The sequence below is a fragment of the Xenopus laevis genome, chromosome 7S (genome assembly GCF_017654675.1).
Source record: "Xenopus laevis strain J_2021 chromosome 7S, Xenopus_laevis_v10.1, whole genome shotgun sequence".
Taxonomy (NCBI): Eukaryota; Metazoa; Chordata; class Amphibia; order Anura; family Pipidae; genus Xenopus; species Xenopus laevis.
The window spans coordinates 50,961,703-50,975,008 of NC_054384.1; the positions used below are offsets into that span (position 1 = coordinate 50,961,703).

Consider the following 13,306-nt stretch of genomic DNA (forward strand, 5'->3'; position numbering starts at 1 on the left):
CCACCCCGGGAGGAGCCGGGCCTTATTCCTACACCAAGTACAGAAAACTTAGGCTTACGCAGGTCGGAGCGCTCCACGTCAGGTATTCCCCCTCAGCGCTATGCAGCAGATGAGTTTATTTGGTGAAGCTGTCGGGACGCCAATGTTTTAGTGGGGTGGCATGTAAGGGTATGAAGCCATGTTCTACAATATATTTGTATTTAATTACCTGTACTAGTCACTTCAGTCAGTAGGTGGCAGCAAAGGAAATGGAATAAGTACAATGCTGTGTATAGTAATGAAAGTTTATATTCATTCACCTCTCAAAACGTGAATAAGGCTAATTTAGGGGAGTGATCTGAACCCCACAAGTGTGCTAGTAAACTGTAATTACAGGTTTGGGGTTGTATGAACAAGTTCGATTAATGCATTACAGATTATCTAAGGAGGTGGAGTCCTGAGAGGAACAGGAAGTGATGTGTGACTCCCTTCTGCAGGACAGTTTTGCAGTGAATGATCCCGGGTTTCCTGTCTGTGTGGTTTTGGCCGTGGAAAGACCTGTGGATCCAGAAGGAAGCATGGAAAGCTTGCTTAAAGCACGCAAGGAACTGTAAGCGCAGCTTCGCTGCATCATAGTGCATACCAGTGACATTTTGTATATTACAGTACATTGCTAGAGACATACTTCGCTGGGCTTGGAACTGCATATAGGGAAGCCTCGTGTAAAGAGAAGGACACATTACCTGTGGATTACAAATAGTATTGCGCAATACTTAAGGGTGCACCCCAAAGACAAAGACCGGAAAGGAACATTTAGGGGCAGCCAGGCTGCTTCGCGGACTGTGGGGGAATATTTAGCAGGAGCTAGTTTTAGGTTAGGCAGTATTACTGTTACTGTGTGATTTATACCTTGTTATCTGACTGTTTATACATGCCCAGCTATTTATCGTTTATTATTGTTCAGTAAACTTCACTGCTGGGTAAGAACCGTTGTCTGTGTCTGTGTGGCATCGTGTACCCTCTGAATCTGTGAGCCCATCCCTCGCTTTCGCTTTCAGTTACACTGTGTACTGTAAAAACGTATATGATAAAATGACAATAAACGCACTCTTGACTTATTAGAAAGGTGGATAGGGTAATATGCTGTAAGGACCCTACATGCCGAACAGTCTGCTGCTTGCCTGGTGCTTGGGTTGGCATGTAGGGATGGGCGAATTTGACCAATTTCGGTTTGCCAAAAATTTGCTGCTGGCGAAATGTCGCCGACGCCTATTAAAGTCTATGGACGACAAAAAAAATTCAATGCACCTTTTTTTTTTTTGTCGCACGCCGCCATACAAGTCCATGGGCGTTATTTCCGAGGCAAAAGAAGGCGAAAAAATTCGCCCATCCCTATTGGCATGTGGTGGAATAAGTGGACAGATTATTGGGAGGGGCTGGGGAAGACGCGACAGTCTTGGTACACATAGGTATCAATGACAAAGTTAGAGGAGGTGGTGAAGTCCTCAAGAACAATTTTTAAAAACGAAGTGTAAAGTAAAGTTGAGGGAAAGGTAATTTTCTCCGAGATATAACCTGTGCCACAAGCAATGCTAAGAAGAAATCGGGAGTTTAAATAGATTAATTTGTGGCTGGAAGATTAGTGTAGGGAGGAGAGTTTTTGGGTTTTTGGAGAACTGGGCTGATTTCTCAGTCAGCTAAAGGCTCTTTGCTAATGATGGGCTGCACCTCAATGATGACGGTGCAGCTGTTTTGGGGGAGAAAATGGCTAGACTGTTGGGGAGATTTTAAACTAGGAGTGGGGGGGAGGGTTCAGTAAAAGATTCAGTGGAAGACAGGTTAGATGCGATAGTGGGCAAAGGAAGGGAAAATGGAGGAGATTTGGATGGGGGTACTGTACTGTTAAGGATAGGGAGGACCCCATGTCATTTGTTCATTATGGTACCAGTAACTGGTATTAAATGTATGTTTGCAAATGCAAGGAGTCTAACTGGTAAAATGGGAGAGCTGGAGGGAAAATATGATTTGATTTGTGTGTCCGAAACATGGCTGAATGAGTCGCATTAGTCACATTACTGGGCAGTTAATATCAGCAGCTATACTTTGTTTCGGAGGGACAGAGGCAATCGAAAAGCAGAAGGGGTATGTCTGTTTGTTAAGCAGGATTAAAAAGCTTATTTAAAGGAGGAGGTTATGTTAGAAAATGAGGGGGCAGAAGTCTTACGGGTAGAGTTCTTCACCAATTGCAAAGAGTCTAGCAAATCAATTGTAGGAGTATGCTATAGACCCCCTAATGTAAGTGAGGAGGAGGACGCTAAGCTCCTGATGCAAATAGAAAGGCTGTTAGTTTGAGTAAAGTAATGATAATGGGGGATTTTAATTACCCAGATATTGACTGGAGCAACAGTTCCGCCAGATCAGTTAATGGGAACAAATTTATAAACTTGTTGCATGACAATTTTACGGCACAGGTTGTTGAGGAGCCAACCAGAAAAAAAGCTATTCTTGATCTAGTGATCACCCAGTATGTATAGCAAATGTGCAAAATATGCAAATGTGCAAAATGTGCAAATGTGCAAGTCATAGTGAACATATACACTGGGGCAACAAAAACCATGAATTTAAGAAAAGCTAATTTTAGTGCCTCGAGGGCTGCCCTTCAGAGCATTGATTGGGGCATTATGTTTTTAGCTAAAAACACAGAACAGAAATGGTTGTCATTTAAAATGATATACAGTGTAAAATCATTACTGAATCTCTAAGACTAATCCAGGGACTTGACCGATTGCCATTTTGGAGTCAGGAAGGAATTTTTCTCCCTCTGAGGCAAATTGGAGAGGCTTCAGATGGGGTTTTTTTGCCTTCCTCTGGATTAGCTGGCAGTTAGGAAGTTTAAAAAAAGTTAAAAAGTTGGACTTGATGGACGTATTACTTTTTTCAACCTAACTTACTATGTTACTATGTAAGGCTACAAGTTGGTGCAACGGTGCGCTCATTTTACTATAAGCTTATTATATACCTTATGCCCTGGGCATAGAGGCGTGGCAGGCAATTACTTTCACTTTACATTCAGCACTTCCTAGATTTCGCTGCTCTCCACATGTTCCCTCGTTCTCTTTACCATTTAATTGTGTAGCAAGGGCATGGGGATGACATCGGGTCCCTCATTCTGGTGCACAAACAAGATTCTAAGATGATGCAAAGCTTGCCTTAATAACAGTGTCCACAAAATGGCTGATGCCTGCTTGCTATAACTATGAATTCCTAGACTGAAGGAAACATGATTCAAATAATTTATATAGAGTAATTAAAGTTCATTTTGCTTGACTAATGTGATAAAATAGGATTTTGAATAATTTTTTTGGGTGACGGGTCCCCTTTAAGCTGGTTCAATAAACTCCCCATATGAAATATATCATTTCTAGGCATATTCATTTGTAGGGATAAGTTCTCATTTAAAAGCCGGTAAACTGGCAAAGCAATGGACATTTATGACACAGTGCCTAATTAAGTACAGCTATGCAACTGCTAAAACACGCTAATAAACTCTGTATGAGTCAGCAAGATAAAGCTTGGGTACTTACAAGAGTTTAAGCTTTAAATCACATTCATCAGAATAGTCAGGTTGAGGAGATGTAGAGCGCATATAATAGTGTAAAAATCAAATCTCCTCTTTCCCTATAAAGTCTGTGTTACTATGCACGTTAGTATTATGGTTTTGTCTCCGACCAGCATTGCTTCCATACACTGTAACACGCCTGGGGCGCTTGGAGATGACGTCACTGCCTTCGCCTTATGATTTTCGTTGATTTGGGACTTCATCAGAGGCTTCATTTGGGCAGTCCGTATTCCCTTACCTCTTAAAGGGCTTTGTTGCCATGGAGACGCGTCACACTTGTGACTAATAGTTCCTGGTTTCTTCCAGCTTTTTGTGTTTCCATGGCAACAACATGTAATATACCTGCTGCTTTGTATTTAAACAGAAAGTTTTCACGCTACTCGCTCTTACATGAAACTACTAAAAACCATAGAACACTAAGGGAGATTTATCAAAGGTTGAAGTGAATTTTCAAAGTAAAAAACTTTGAATTTCGAAGTAATTTTTGGGTACTTCGACTAGGGAATAGTCCAACTTGGATTTGAATTTGAAAAAACTTCGAAATTCGAAGATCTAATTTTTTTTAAGTACTGTCTCTTTAGAACTTCGACTTCTACCATTCGCCAAAAAAGCTGCCGAAATGCTGTTTTATCCTATGGGGGCCTCCTAGAACCCGTATGGAGGCAATTGGGGGAGTTTGGGAGATTGCAGTTCGAAGTTAAAAAACCTTCAAATCATAGTAGATCGAAGTAGCGCTACTTCGATTCGCCAAATTCGGGCCACTTCAGAAATTTGGGTTGGTTTCTACCTTTCTACTCATCTCCAAGCGTCCCAGGAGTATTACAGCGGATCGAAGCAATGCGGATTGGAACCGAAACCATAATGCCAATGTGCATAGTAACACGGACATTAAAGGGAAAGAGGAGATTTAATGTGTTTTTTTTTTTTTAAGACTTCTCAAATGTGTACATTTTTTACTTAATAATAGGCTTTACACTATTATCTGCACTCTACATCTCCTAACAGCATGGAGTAAACACTGAGAATCTCAACCTGACTATTCTGATGAATGTAATTTAAAGCTTAAATGCTTGTAAGTACCCAACTTTAAGCAAACACATGGTGAATGTAAAAAGTAATCTGACACCCTCTAGTAAGTTTTGGGAAGGTGTGGAACTACAACAAATAGCAACCCGCTACACTTAAGATTCCCTTTTTGCTGCATTCTTGTCTCCCTCAGCTTTCTAGCGCTGACTCATACAGACTTTAATATTGTGAATTTCCACCTGGGGAGAAATGGGAACCACTGAGTCGGAACCAAGGGGAACCCCAGAACTGAGGTTACACCTTAATCTAATTGCCAAAACACAGTGGTCACATGATTTGAAGTACATAATTTAAAATTAATGTTTGTTGGTGTTGATACCTGATCAGGATTGTACCAGTAAAAACGATGCTTGATGCCAATGTAATTAATGAAATAGAAACGTAAAAATATAGAAAGGCTGGTAGGTTTTTTTTTTGGAAAAAGTGACAAACCTAGTGGTTGTGTCATAAAAGACCAAATACCAGTATGTGTTTTGTGACCTGCAATGTTAAAGTTCTAATGATATAATCTTAATTTTTGAATGAAATATATTAATTATATCAGAACAGCCAAATGTATTCCAGGAGTTGTACAATCTAAATTATTCAATTAATCTTTATTTTAGTTTAACTGCATAAATTGACTTCACAATTACTAGATCCTGTGTTGATGAACTATGGACAGAACCAGATAAATAAAGAAGATTATTTTATAGTTATCTATTTTGAATCACATGGCTGAAACTCCTGCCTTCACCGACAACATTTATTATCTCTATATGTGCTCCATATATTTTTTTATAGAAAAATTATATATATATAATACAAAAGAGCCATAAATATCCTGTAAATCATATCCTTAAAAATGGTGAGTTTTGATGTAATAAGTTATAAACAGTGAGTTCTGGTGTCATTTCTGTCACATGACATTGAAACTTATGTATTATATTATTATATTATTTATTTGTCAACAAATAAATCAGTGATATTTAATATAGTGAATAAAGTACCCCCAGATGCAAAATATAATTATATTAGAAGTTACCTCGGAGTTCCATGACCTGTATAAAACCATATATATAGATATGTTTTTATATGGTCAAGAAACTCCTCGGTAACTTATAATATCCTTATATTTTACAAGAGGGGGTACTTTATTCACTATATTAAATATCATTGATTTATTTGCTGACATCTGTTGTTTTCATCTGTACAGCAGACTGCTCTAGACTATGACTCAATCCACCTCTATAAAATATACATCAGATGACATACTAGAACATATATAACATATTTCTAGTAAATGTCATGTTGTTCATATGATATGTTATCTTTTTTTTTATTTATTTTTTCCCTTATAAGCCTTCTCATGTCTTGTATTTGGGGGGTTGTTTGTTTATTTCTCTATTTTTTTTGCATATTTATAGAAGCTTTATTTCATTCTCACAGGAAGAATCTAACAAGTCTAGCAATACATTTAAAGCATCAAGAGAAACAAAAATTACTTACAGAGGTGTTGACTATAGAGATGCTTCGATACAAAAAGCACAAGAAGATTCTCGATGGACAAGGAGCAAGTAGTGTGGGTGTTATGGATGATACAGACAGGGAAGTGAGCTGCTTCACAGACCGTGCCTTTCGAAGCTTGTGTGTTGCAGAAGAAGAGCAATATAATGATGTCCCCCACCTTCCATCTCCCATTAGGGGGAATCCACTTTCTAATAAATATCACTTGGGAATATTTAACCTTTCAGTCAGGAAGACTCAGCCACTTGCTCAGTTACCCAAAATTTCAGGTCATCGTGGGAAGTGGGCACCAACATTCCAACCACTACTCAACTGCAGGAGAGACGGGATGTTCAGTGTAAAGGTCAACACCAATAAATTATGTGCACCTGAACCAAGGGGATACAAGCAACGCTCCAAAGTATCATCCTTAATGAAAACTTTTGACAACACTGAGAATGAAAGACCAGAAGATTCACATATACAGTCAAAGCTGCCATTGAAAAAAAGCTCCCAGACAGCACTGCTCAGTGCTGAAGGTGAATTCTGTGACACCAATCTGCAGGACGAAATCAAGACTGAGCAGATAGAGCCTTTCAAACAGGAGGAAATTGCAACTCATGACAGTCCCAAATTACAGCGGCGCACAGCTAGGGATGTATTTTTAGAGTCTCAGGCAGATAAACATTCACGATCGCCATGTTCTTTGGAATCTCCATGTCTAGATACACCCAAAAAGATGCTGAAGGAGCCTTCAAGGAAGACAAGTTTTCTTCACAGCAAGAACAGTGTTTTCAAGTCATGGAGTGACATCCACAAAAAGGTAGGTTTAGGTGAAGAAAGTGATGGCTCACTTCCTGGAACACCACCAGTTTATAGATCTGCATCCTCCAGCTCTCCTTTATTATCCCGAATGATACCAGGGATACGGGCAAGAGAGGCTGGAGCAGAGTTTGGCTGGACTTCACCTGCATCTACAGCATCCAGTAGCTATGATGCAGTACAAATGTTAAGGGCTGTTCCTCCATTACCCAGCAAAAGAGCAGGGAAGCAAGGTAGAGAATATAAAAACAGGCTTGGAACCCAAAAAGTTCAGCAAGGCCATAGGAATCAAGAAGAGGGGATGCAAATAGATGTGGGATGCCCATTTTCAAAAGAACAAGTACGCTGGACTGATGCCTCTAACATCAATAAATTGAAATCACCTTTAGAATCTACACAAGATCCAGTAATATGTAAGAGCCTAGACACTGTGACAAATGTAAAACCACCTCTTATTGAACAAAATGAGGTTAAGGCAATAGATGGTTCCTCACAATTGACAAGGGAACCAGAAAGGAAAGATAAAGCATCAAATAGTTCAGTACTCTCTGAACATATACCCTCTCCAGGAAGAATAAAAAATCTAATACAACAAATAGAAAGGGAAACAGTTGAAAAAGCAATGGGATCACCAAATTTATCAGAGCAAAGACACAAGCTAAAAGATTTACAGAAAGTTGAAGAGTCTTTACATTCAACATCATTTACAGTTACTCCAGACTCTAATCCTCTTCCCCAAGGTGTCAGTTTAGTTCCACCATGGAGAAGAAAAAAAACCATACAGAATTTAGAATCTGAGAAATCTATTATGCCGGCAGATTTGGATATAAAAGATGCTTCTACATCATCTTATGAGCTCACAGTTGAAACTAAAGAAGAATTATCACAAGAAAAGCCAACAAGCTCATTTTTCAACATCACCAATCTTTTAACTCCTGTCATAACAAGAAAAAACATTCAGGAAGCTCTAGAGGAACAACCAATGGCAATAACACCTCCACCAGCTGAGGTCTTAGTGTCCAAAGAACGAGATCCAAAAGATGTCAGTATGTACCGGAACAGAGATGATTACAAATCTAAAGCAACAGGTCTGTTATTCAATCTAAAGGATATGCGTAAACGAGTGAAGAGCACATACAGTCCAGCCCCACCAGTAAGACATTGGAAAGAAAATAGTATTATTGCCAATGCCAGGATACAGGAGAATGCAAACTTTAGCATTCCTGATGTCAGTATTGATAAAGTTAAACAGAAAGAAATGCCAACTGTTAAGCCTTCTTTGAGGAAGTCAAGACAAATGGAAAATGAGCACAAAGTTGATATACCGGGAAATGCAGCAGATAATTATTTGTCTTTGAGTTCTCCAGAAATGGTCAAAGACGGTGCATTCCGTGACAAGACTGAGGCCATTCCAGAAGAAATTTCTGGGTCAGACATAAGCCATCAACGAGAACAGAATTTAATAAATACTAAAGATTGTTTACCAAATTTCAATCACAAAACTGACATAGGTGTCAACAAAAATGTTACTGACAAAAATCATCTTATGGTTCAGTCAACAGAAGAGACAATTTTGCAGTTAGAAACCATTTCAGAGACATTAAATACAGGCAACAATTTTGGCGAATCTCTGGGGGTTCCAGATGTACATGAAAATGCTGTATTAGATCAAAATAATACAGCTAATTCATTTAGCCAAGGTTTGTCCCATACACTGCAACAAATGGATAGACCCTTTGAAAATAAAGATAAGGAACAACTAAAGAAAAGCAAAGCTGTGACAAAAGATGAGCTGCAATATTATGCTGTAAATAGCTGTGTTGATGACAGTGCTAATCTGGAGACTCATATTGCAAATAATGGAGATGAGAAAGCAATGGCAAGTGAGAGACTGTTTAATGAAAAAGCATGTGATGATGAGCATCAAAAACCAGAACCCAGCACAATGTTCAAACCAAATTTGTTTCGCATAAAAGACAACAAAGTTGTTCACAAGTCTTCTCCAGTGACAAGGTCAGTGAGGCTGCCTCTTCTAAGGAGCCTTTCAGAAGATTCACTAGCTTTTAGGAAAGCAGATGCTCTCATAAATCCTGATAACAGAGGACTGCTAAGAGAAGAAGAAGAAAATGATAGATATTTAAAGGACAGTAAAGATGATGAAAATACTGATATAAATTCTAAAGGAATAGTACGAGAGTTGGTGTGTATACGTCCAGCATCAGAGATCCCTAAGCAAAAAAATGTTGACAATAACTTTGTGAAAACACATAAGGGGGATGCTGGAACTCTAGAACTGTGGAAAAAGTTCTGCTCTATTGGTTCTGAGTGGAGAAAAAACAAAACAGAGAAGTCTGAGTTAAGCAAATTAGAGAATAGCTCATTAAACATAGGCTTTCCTGAGCCTGAAGGGCACTTTTTTCATCCAGTTGAAACATGTGTTTCTGAAGTCACAGGGCCATCGCCTGAATGCAATACATTGGTGTTACAAAATGTAAACAATTCAATTAAAGATATAGTAAATGGAGAGGCTGCTAATTCTCCTCCAACAGACAATGCACTATATTGTCCCCTTGAAAATGGCCTACTGCAATTTGAAGATGCAGTAGCATTTACAGAGGACATTGTTTGTTCTACTATAACCAGTCCTATGTCAGAAAGTGTGACATGTTCCATGGTGGCCAGCCCCATGTCTGTGAATACTCAAAGTTCTGGCTTTACCACAGCACTTTCTAGGCTGGAAGATGTTCCAAGCCCAACAACAGCAAGTGTAAACACCAAACATGGGACAATGCCATTAATTCCCCCTGAGAAACCAATTTCTGCTCTTCATGGGTTTATGGAGACACAAACAGCAGATAATTCCATAAATCAGCAAGAAAAAGTTCCTATTGTAGAACCACAACATATAAAGGCTATTCATGCAGAACCACAAAACCTTAATAGTGCAAAGCCACCTGCTGTGCCCCCCAAAACCGAAAAAGCTCTACGACGTGCCAAACGTCTAACCAAAAAGAGAAGGAAAACTGAGTTGCCCCATAAAATGCAGGATGTAGAATATCACGAGGCAGAATTCGTGTTAGATGTGCCATCACCAGGGAATGTTACACCTACATTAATGACTCAACCATTACACACAAAACCTGGTTCCTGTATATCTAGTATGCTGGAAGAAGAAGGATCTGTATCTCCATCTTCAACACCTTCTTTGCCAGTAACCCAGCGCAAACTCCTCCAGGATCCAGATTCTGGGCAATACTTTATAGTGGACATTCCAGTTCACATTCGAATCAAGACTTTTTATGATCCAGAAACAGGAAAATATTTGCAGGTGCCTTTACCAACCTCAGAGATGGAAACTCCAAGTTTTGAGGTATTGAGCAGTCCATTCATGATGTATCCTGGGCTTCCACCAGTGCCAGAGGCATCTATTTCCTTGCTGAAGCGAAATTCACAGTCTTTAGATCCAGTTAATGTGGAAAAACAAGAACTAAGAGGTTCATGGGAGGAGGGAGAGGAAGAAAACTCATTAAAGGGGCAAAAATACATTGAATCAGTTTGTTATTCATGTGACCAGAGTATGTCAGGAACACCACAGAGTATGGATAAGATACCAAGCAGGTCTAGAAGTCCAGATATTATATCAATGAAGGATTTGGATGATTTTGCCATAGAAGCTATTTCTTGAGTGCTACTATACTGTCACAATTCTAGGCAAACCCTCATGAACTGAGAAACACATCACCTACACAAAGTATATACAAAGTATATAATTTGAAGCTAAAGTACAGACAGTTTATCACACATGAGCTTGTTATATGCAGCAAAGGCTATGACTATCGCCAAGGACATTGCATAAAGAAGAATATACCTTTTTAAAAAATGTATTTTCAATAATACAATAAGAATTATTACCTTAAAAGCCTGTCAAAAATAAGTAAGAAGTCAGACATAAATTCTATTGCTATGCTTCATATAATATGCTTCTCATGTTATGACATAGAAATTACATTAACAAAGATCATTTTCAAGAATGTATTTGCTGAATGGAATTTTAAAAGGTTATGATTCCCTGATCTCATGCACCTATATGCACAATGTCTGATTATCACAAAACAAATATTTACATTTTTGTTTAGAGGATAATGTTATTATCTTTCCATATTAATTCAATATGTACTATCACAATCTTTTCATGTTTATAAGCAATGTTACCCATATCAACCAAGGTGCAAAGTTGGACAGGCAAAATAGTTTAATATATAATAATACGGTACTATATATACTATTTGTTAAAATGTTTTTCTGTAAGAAAGAAGCAACATATATTATACTGTAGATATGTAGACCTGGCTTAGAAACTACCTCTCAAATTTAGAAGCACTTTTCTACCAAACTGCATCTAAAATGAGGCTAAGTGATTCATTATTAATGAATGAATGAATGAATGAAGGTATTATTGTAATAATCCAATGTCTAGTACATTACAAAATATAAATGTTGCCTCCAGGAGGTCACAAAATATAATAGACTAGATATATTTTATTAAGGTAAAAACACTATCTGACAGTTATTTATAAATTTCCACCAATCAAGAAAGAGATTATTTTAATCGTCCAATTCATTGGGACATTATGGAAACGTTAAATAAAATGGTGAATATTTTTTTCTGCTGATCAGAAATAATGACCAAATTAAAAAGGAATGAGTTTTTGAAAATCTTAGCATATTTTATGTGGTTGCTTGTATCCATGCTTTAAACGTATTTTTTGACAGTTTACAGGGGGATTTGGCCAATTTCCAATCTTTTGGGATATTGGCTGTCTATAAAGACATATAGAACAGTTCCAGCTTACCAACATAAAACCTCTGCATTGTTGTATTATACTGAAAAGGGCATGTATAAAGTGAGTGACAGAGCTCTGGGCCCTCCTTTGGAATCTGCTGTACAAGCTCAAGATTGGATTTGCTGCTTTCATCAGGGAGGGATCCATTCAATTTAATTAAATGCTGTATCTAGTGGCCCTACCAAGTCATACAAGTCTTGGCAATTAATAGTTAGAAGAAGCAAACTGAAGCAAATAGTAGTGTGAACAGATAGAAGGAATTGGAAGTGAAATTGGAAGGCAAGAAGGCAATTTATACATGATAGGACTTTTATTGTGAGTGGGATGATTTATCATTAGGATAAGTGTGAAAGAATACCAAGAAAAATAAATGCACCTCTGTAAAACAGTATTTTGTAACATGCACAGTGTGAATAGCCTTATCCGTAACCTTAAACCATAGTCAAGAATATGTTTTTTTTTCATTTTTTCATGCATACTTATTAAATAAAATGCTTTAGAAATGTGACTCTTGACTGGGCCCACATATCTATAAGCAGCAATCTGTATTACAGTAAGTTCTTCATCATTTAAGCAGCTTGGGGCAAAAAGGTTGCAGATTTAGGTGGGATAATACCAATTTCACTGTTAGCTATATATCTATAGCTCTACAGTCTATTAGTATTAAAGCCATTGGCCAGTGATTGCCTATTATGGGCAAAAGAGATCGGTTCTCCTCTGTTTTCCAAGAGGTACTTGTCAGTGCATGCCTGAAGGGTTCTAATGATAAAATAGTATCAATATACAGTAAACAAAGTAAAACGTACCACAGTTCTCTACCTGTTTGTTCCTTTTGGAGTTGGCTCTATAGCTCTACAGTCTATTAGTATTAAAGCCATTGGCCAGTGATTGCCTATTATGGGCAAAAGAGATCGGTTTTCCTCTGTTTCCCAAGAGGTACTTGTCAGTGCATGCCTGAAGGGTTCTAATGATAAATTAGTATCAATATACAGTAAACAAAGTAAAACGTACCACAGTTCTCTACCTATTTGTTCCTTTTGGAGTTGGCTTAATGAAAATGTTATGAATTGAGTAAAATGTGTGATTATAATCTAATTTTGATGACGTAAAAATAAAGTGCCTTTACAGATACTTTTATTGGTTTCTTCTGCAGATTTGCCAGCAACATAATGTTTCTACTAAAGCAGTATTGAAACTACAATAAGCATAAACCTAAATCTACTGTATGTTCCAAGTATTCTTACCCATCAATGTAATTGAGTTGCATGATCTTTATATATGTATACTGTATATGCATAAGTCTATTAATATAACATTATTGAATCTATGCAGAACCTCTGACACACTCCTGAAAAAGATAAACGCAATGGAACTTTCAGTAGAATACCAGAACAGAAAGTGAGGCACTGATTTAGATAAATCATCAAGAATAATATTAGTCACTAAGAAAATATTGTTGATAGGTAGGCAT

General features: G+C 37.8%; 1 protein-coding gene across 1 annotated transcript in view; it reads left to right on the forward strand.

Annotated features, from left to right (window-relative positions):
- Positions 1 to 12,966, forward strand: part of LOC108697530 (cardiac-enriched FHL2-interacting protein) — a 41,933-nt gene extending 28,967 nt beyond the window's left edge. The window contains exon 2 of the mRNA XM_018227649.2: positions 6,113 to 12,966. Coding sequence (XP_018083138.1) covers positions 6,192 to 10,676 — 4,485 coding nt within the window. The 5' untranslated portion in view covers positions 6,113 to 6,191 and the 3' untranslated portion in view covers positions 10,677 to 12,966. The remainder of the gene's footprint in view (positions 1 to 6,112) is intronic.
- Positions 12,967 to 13,306: the final 340 nt, after the last annotated feature.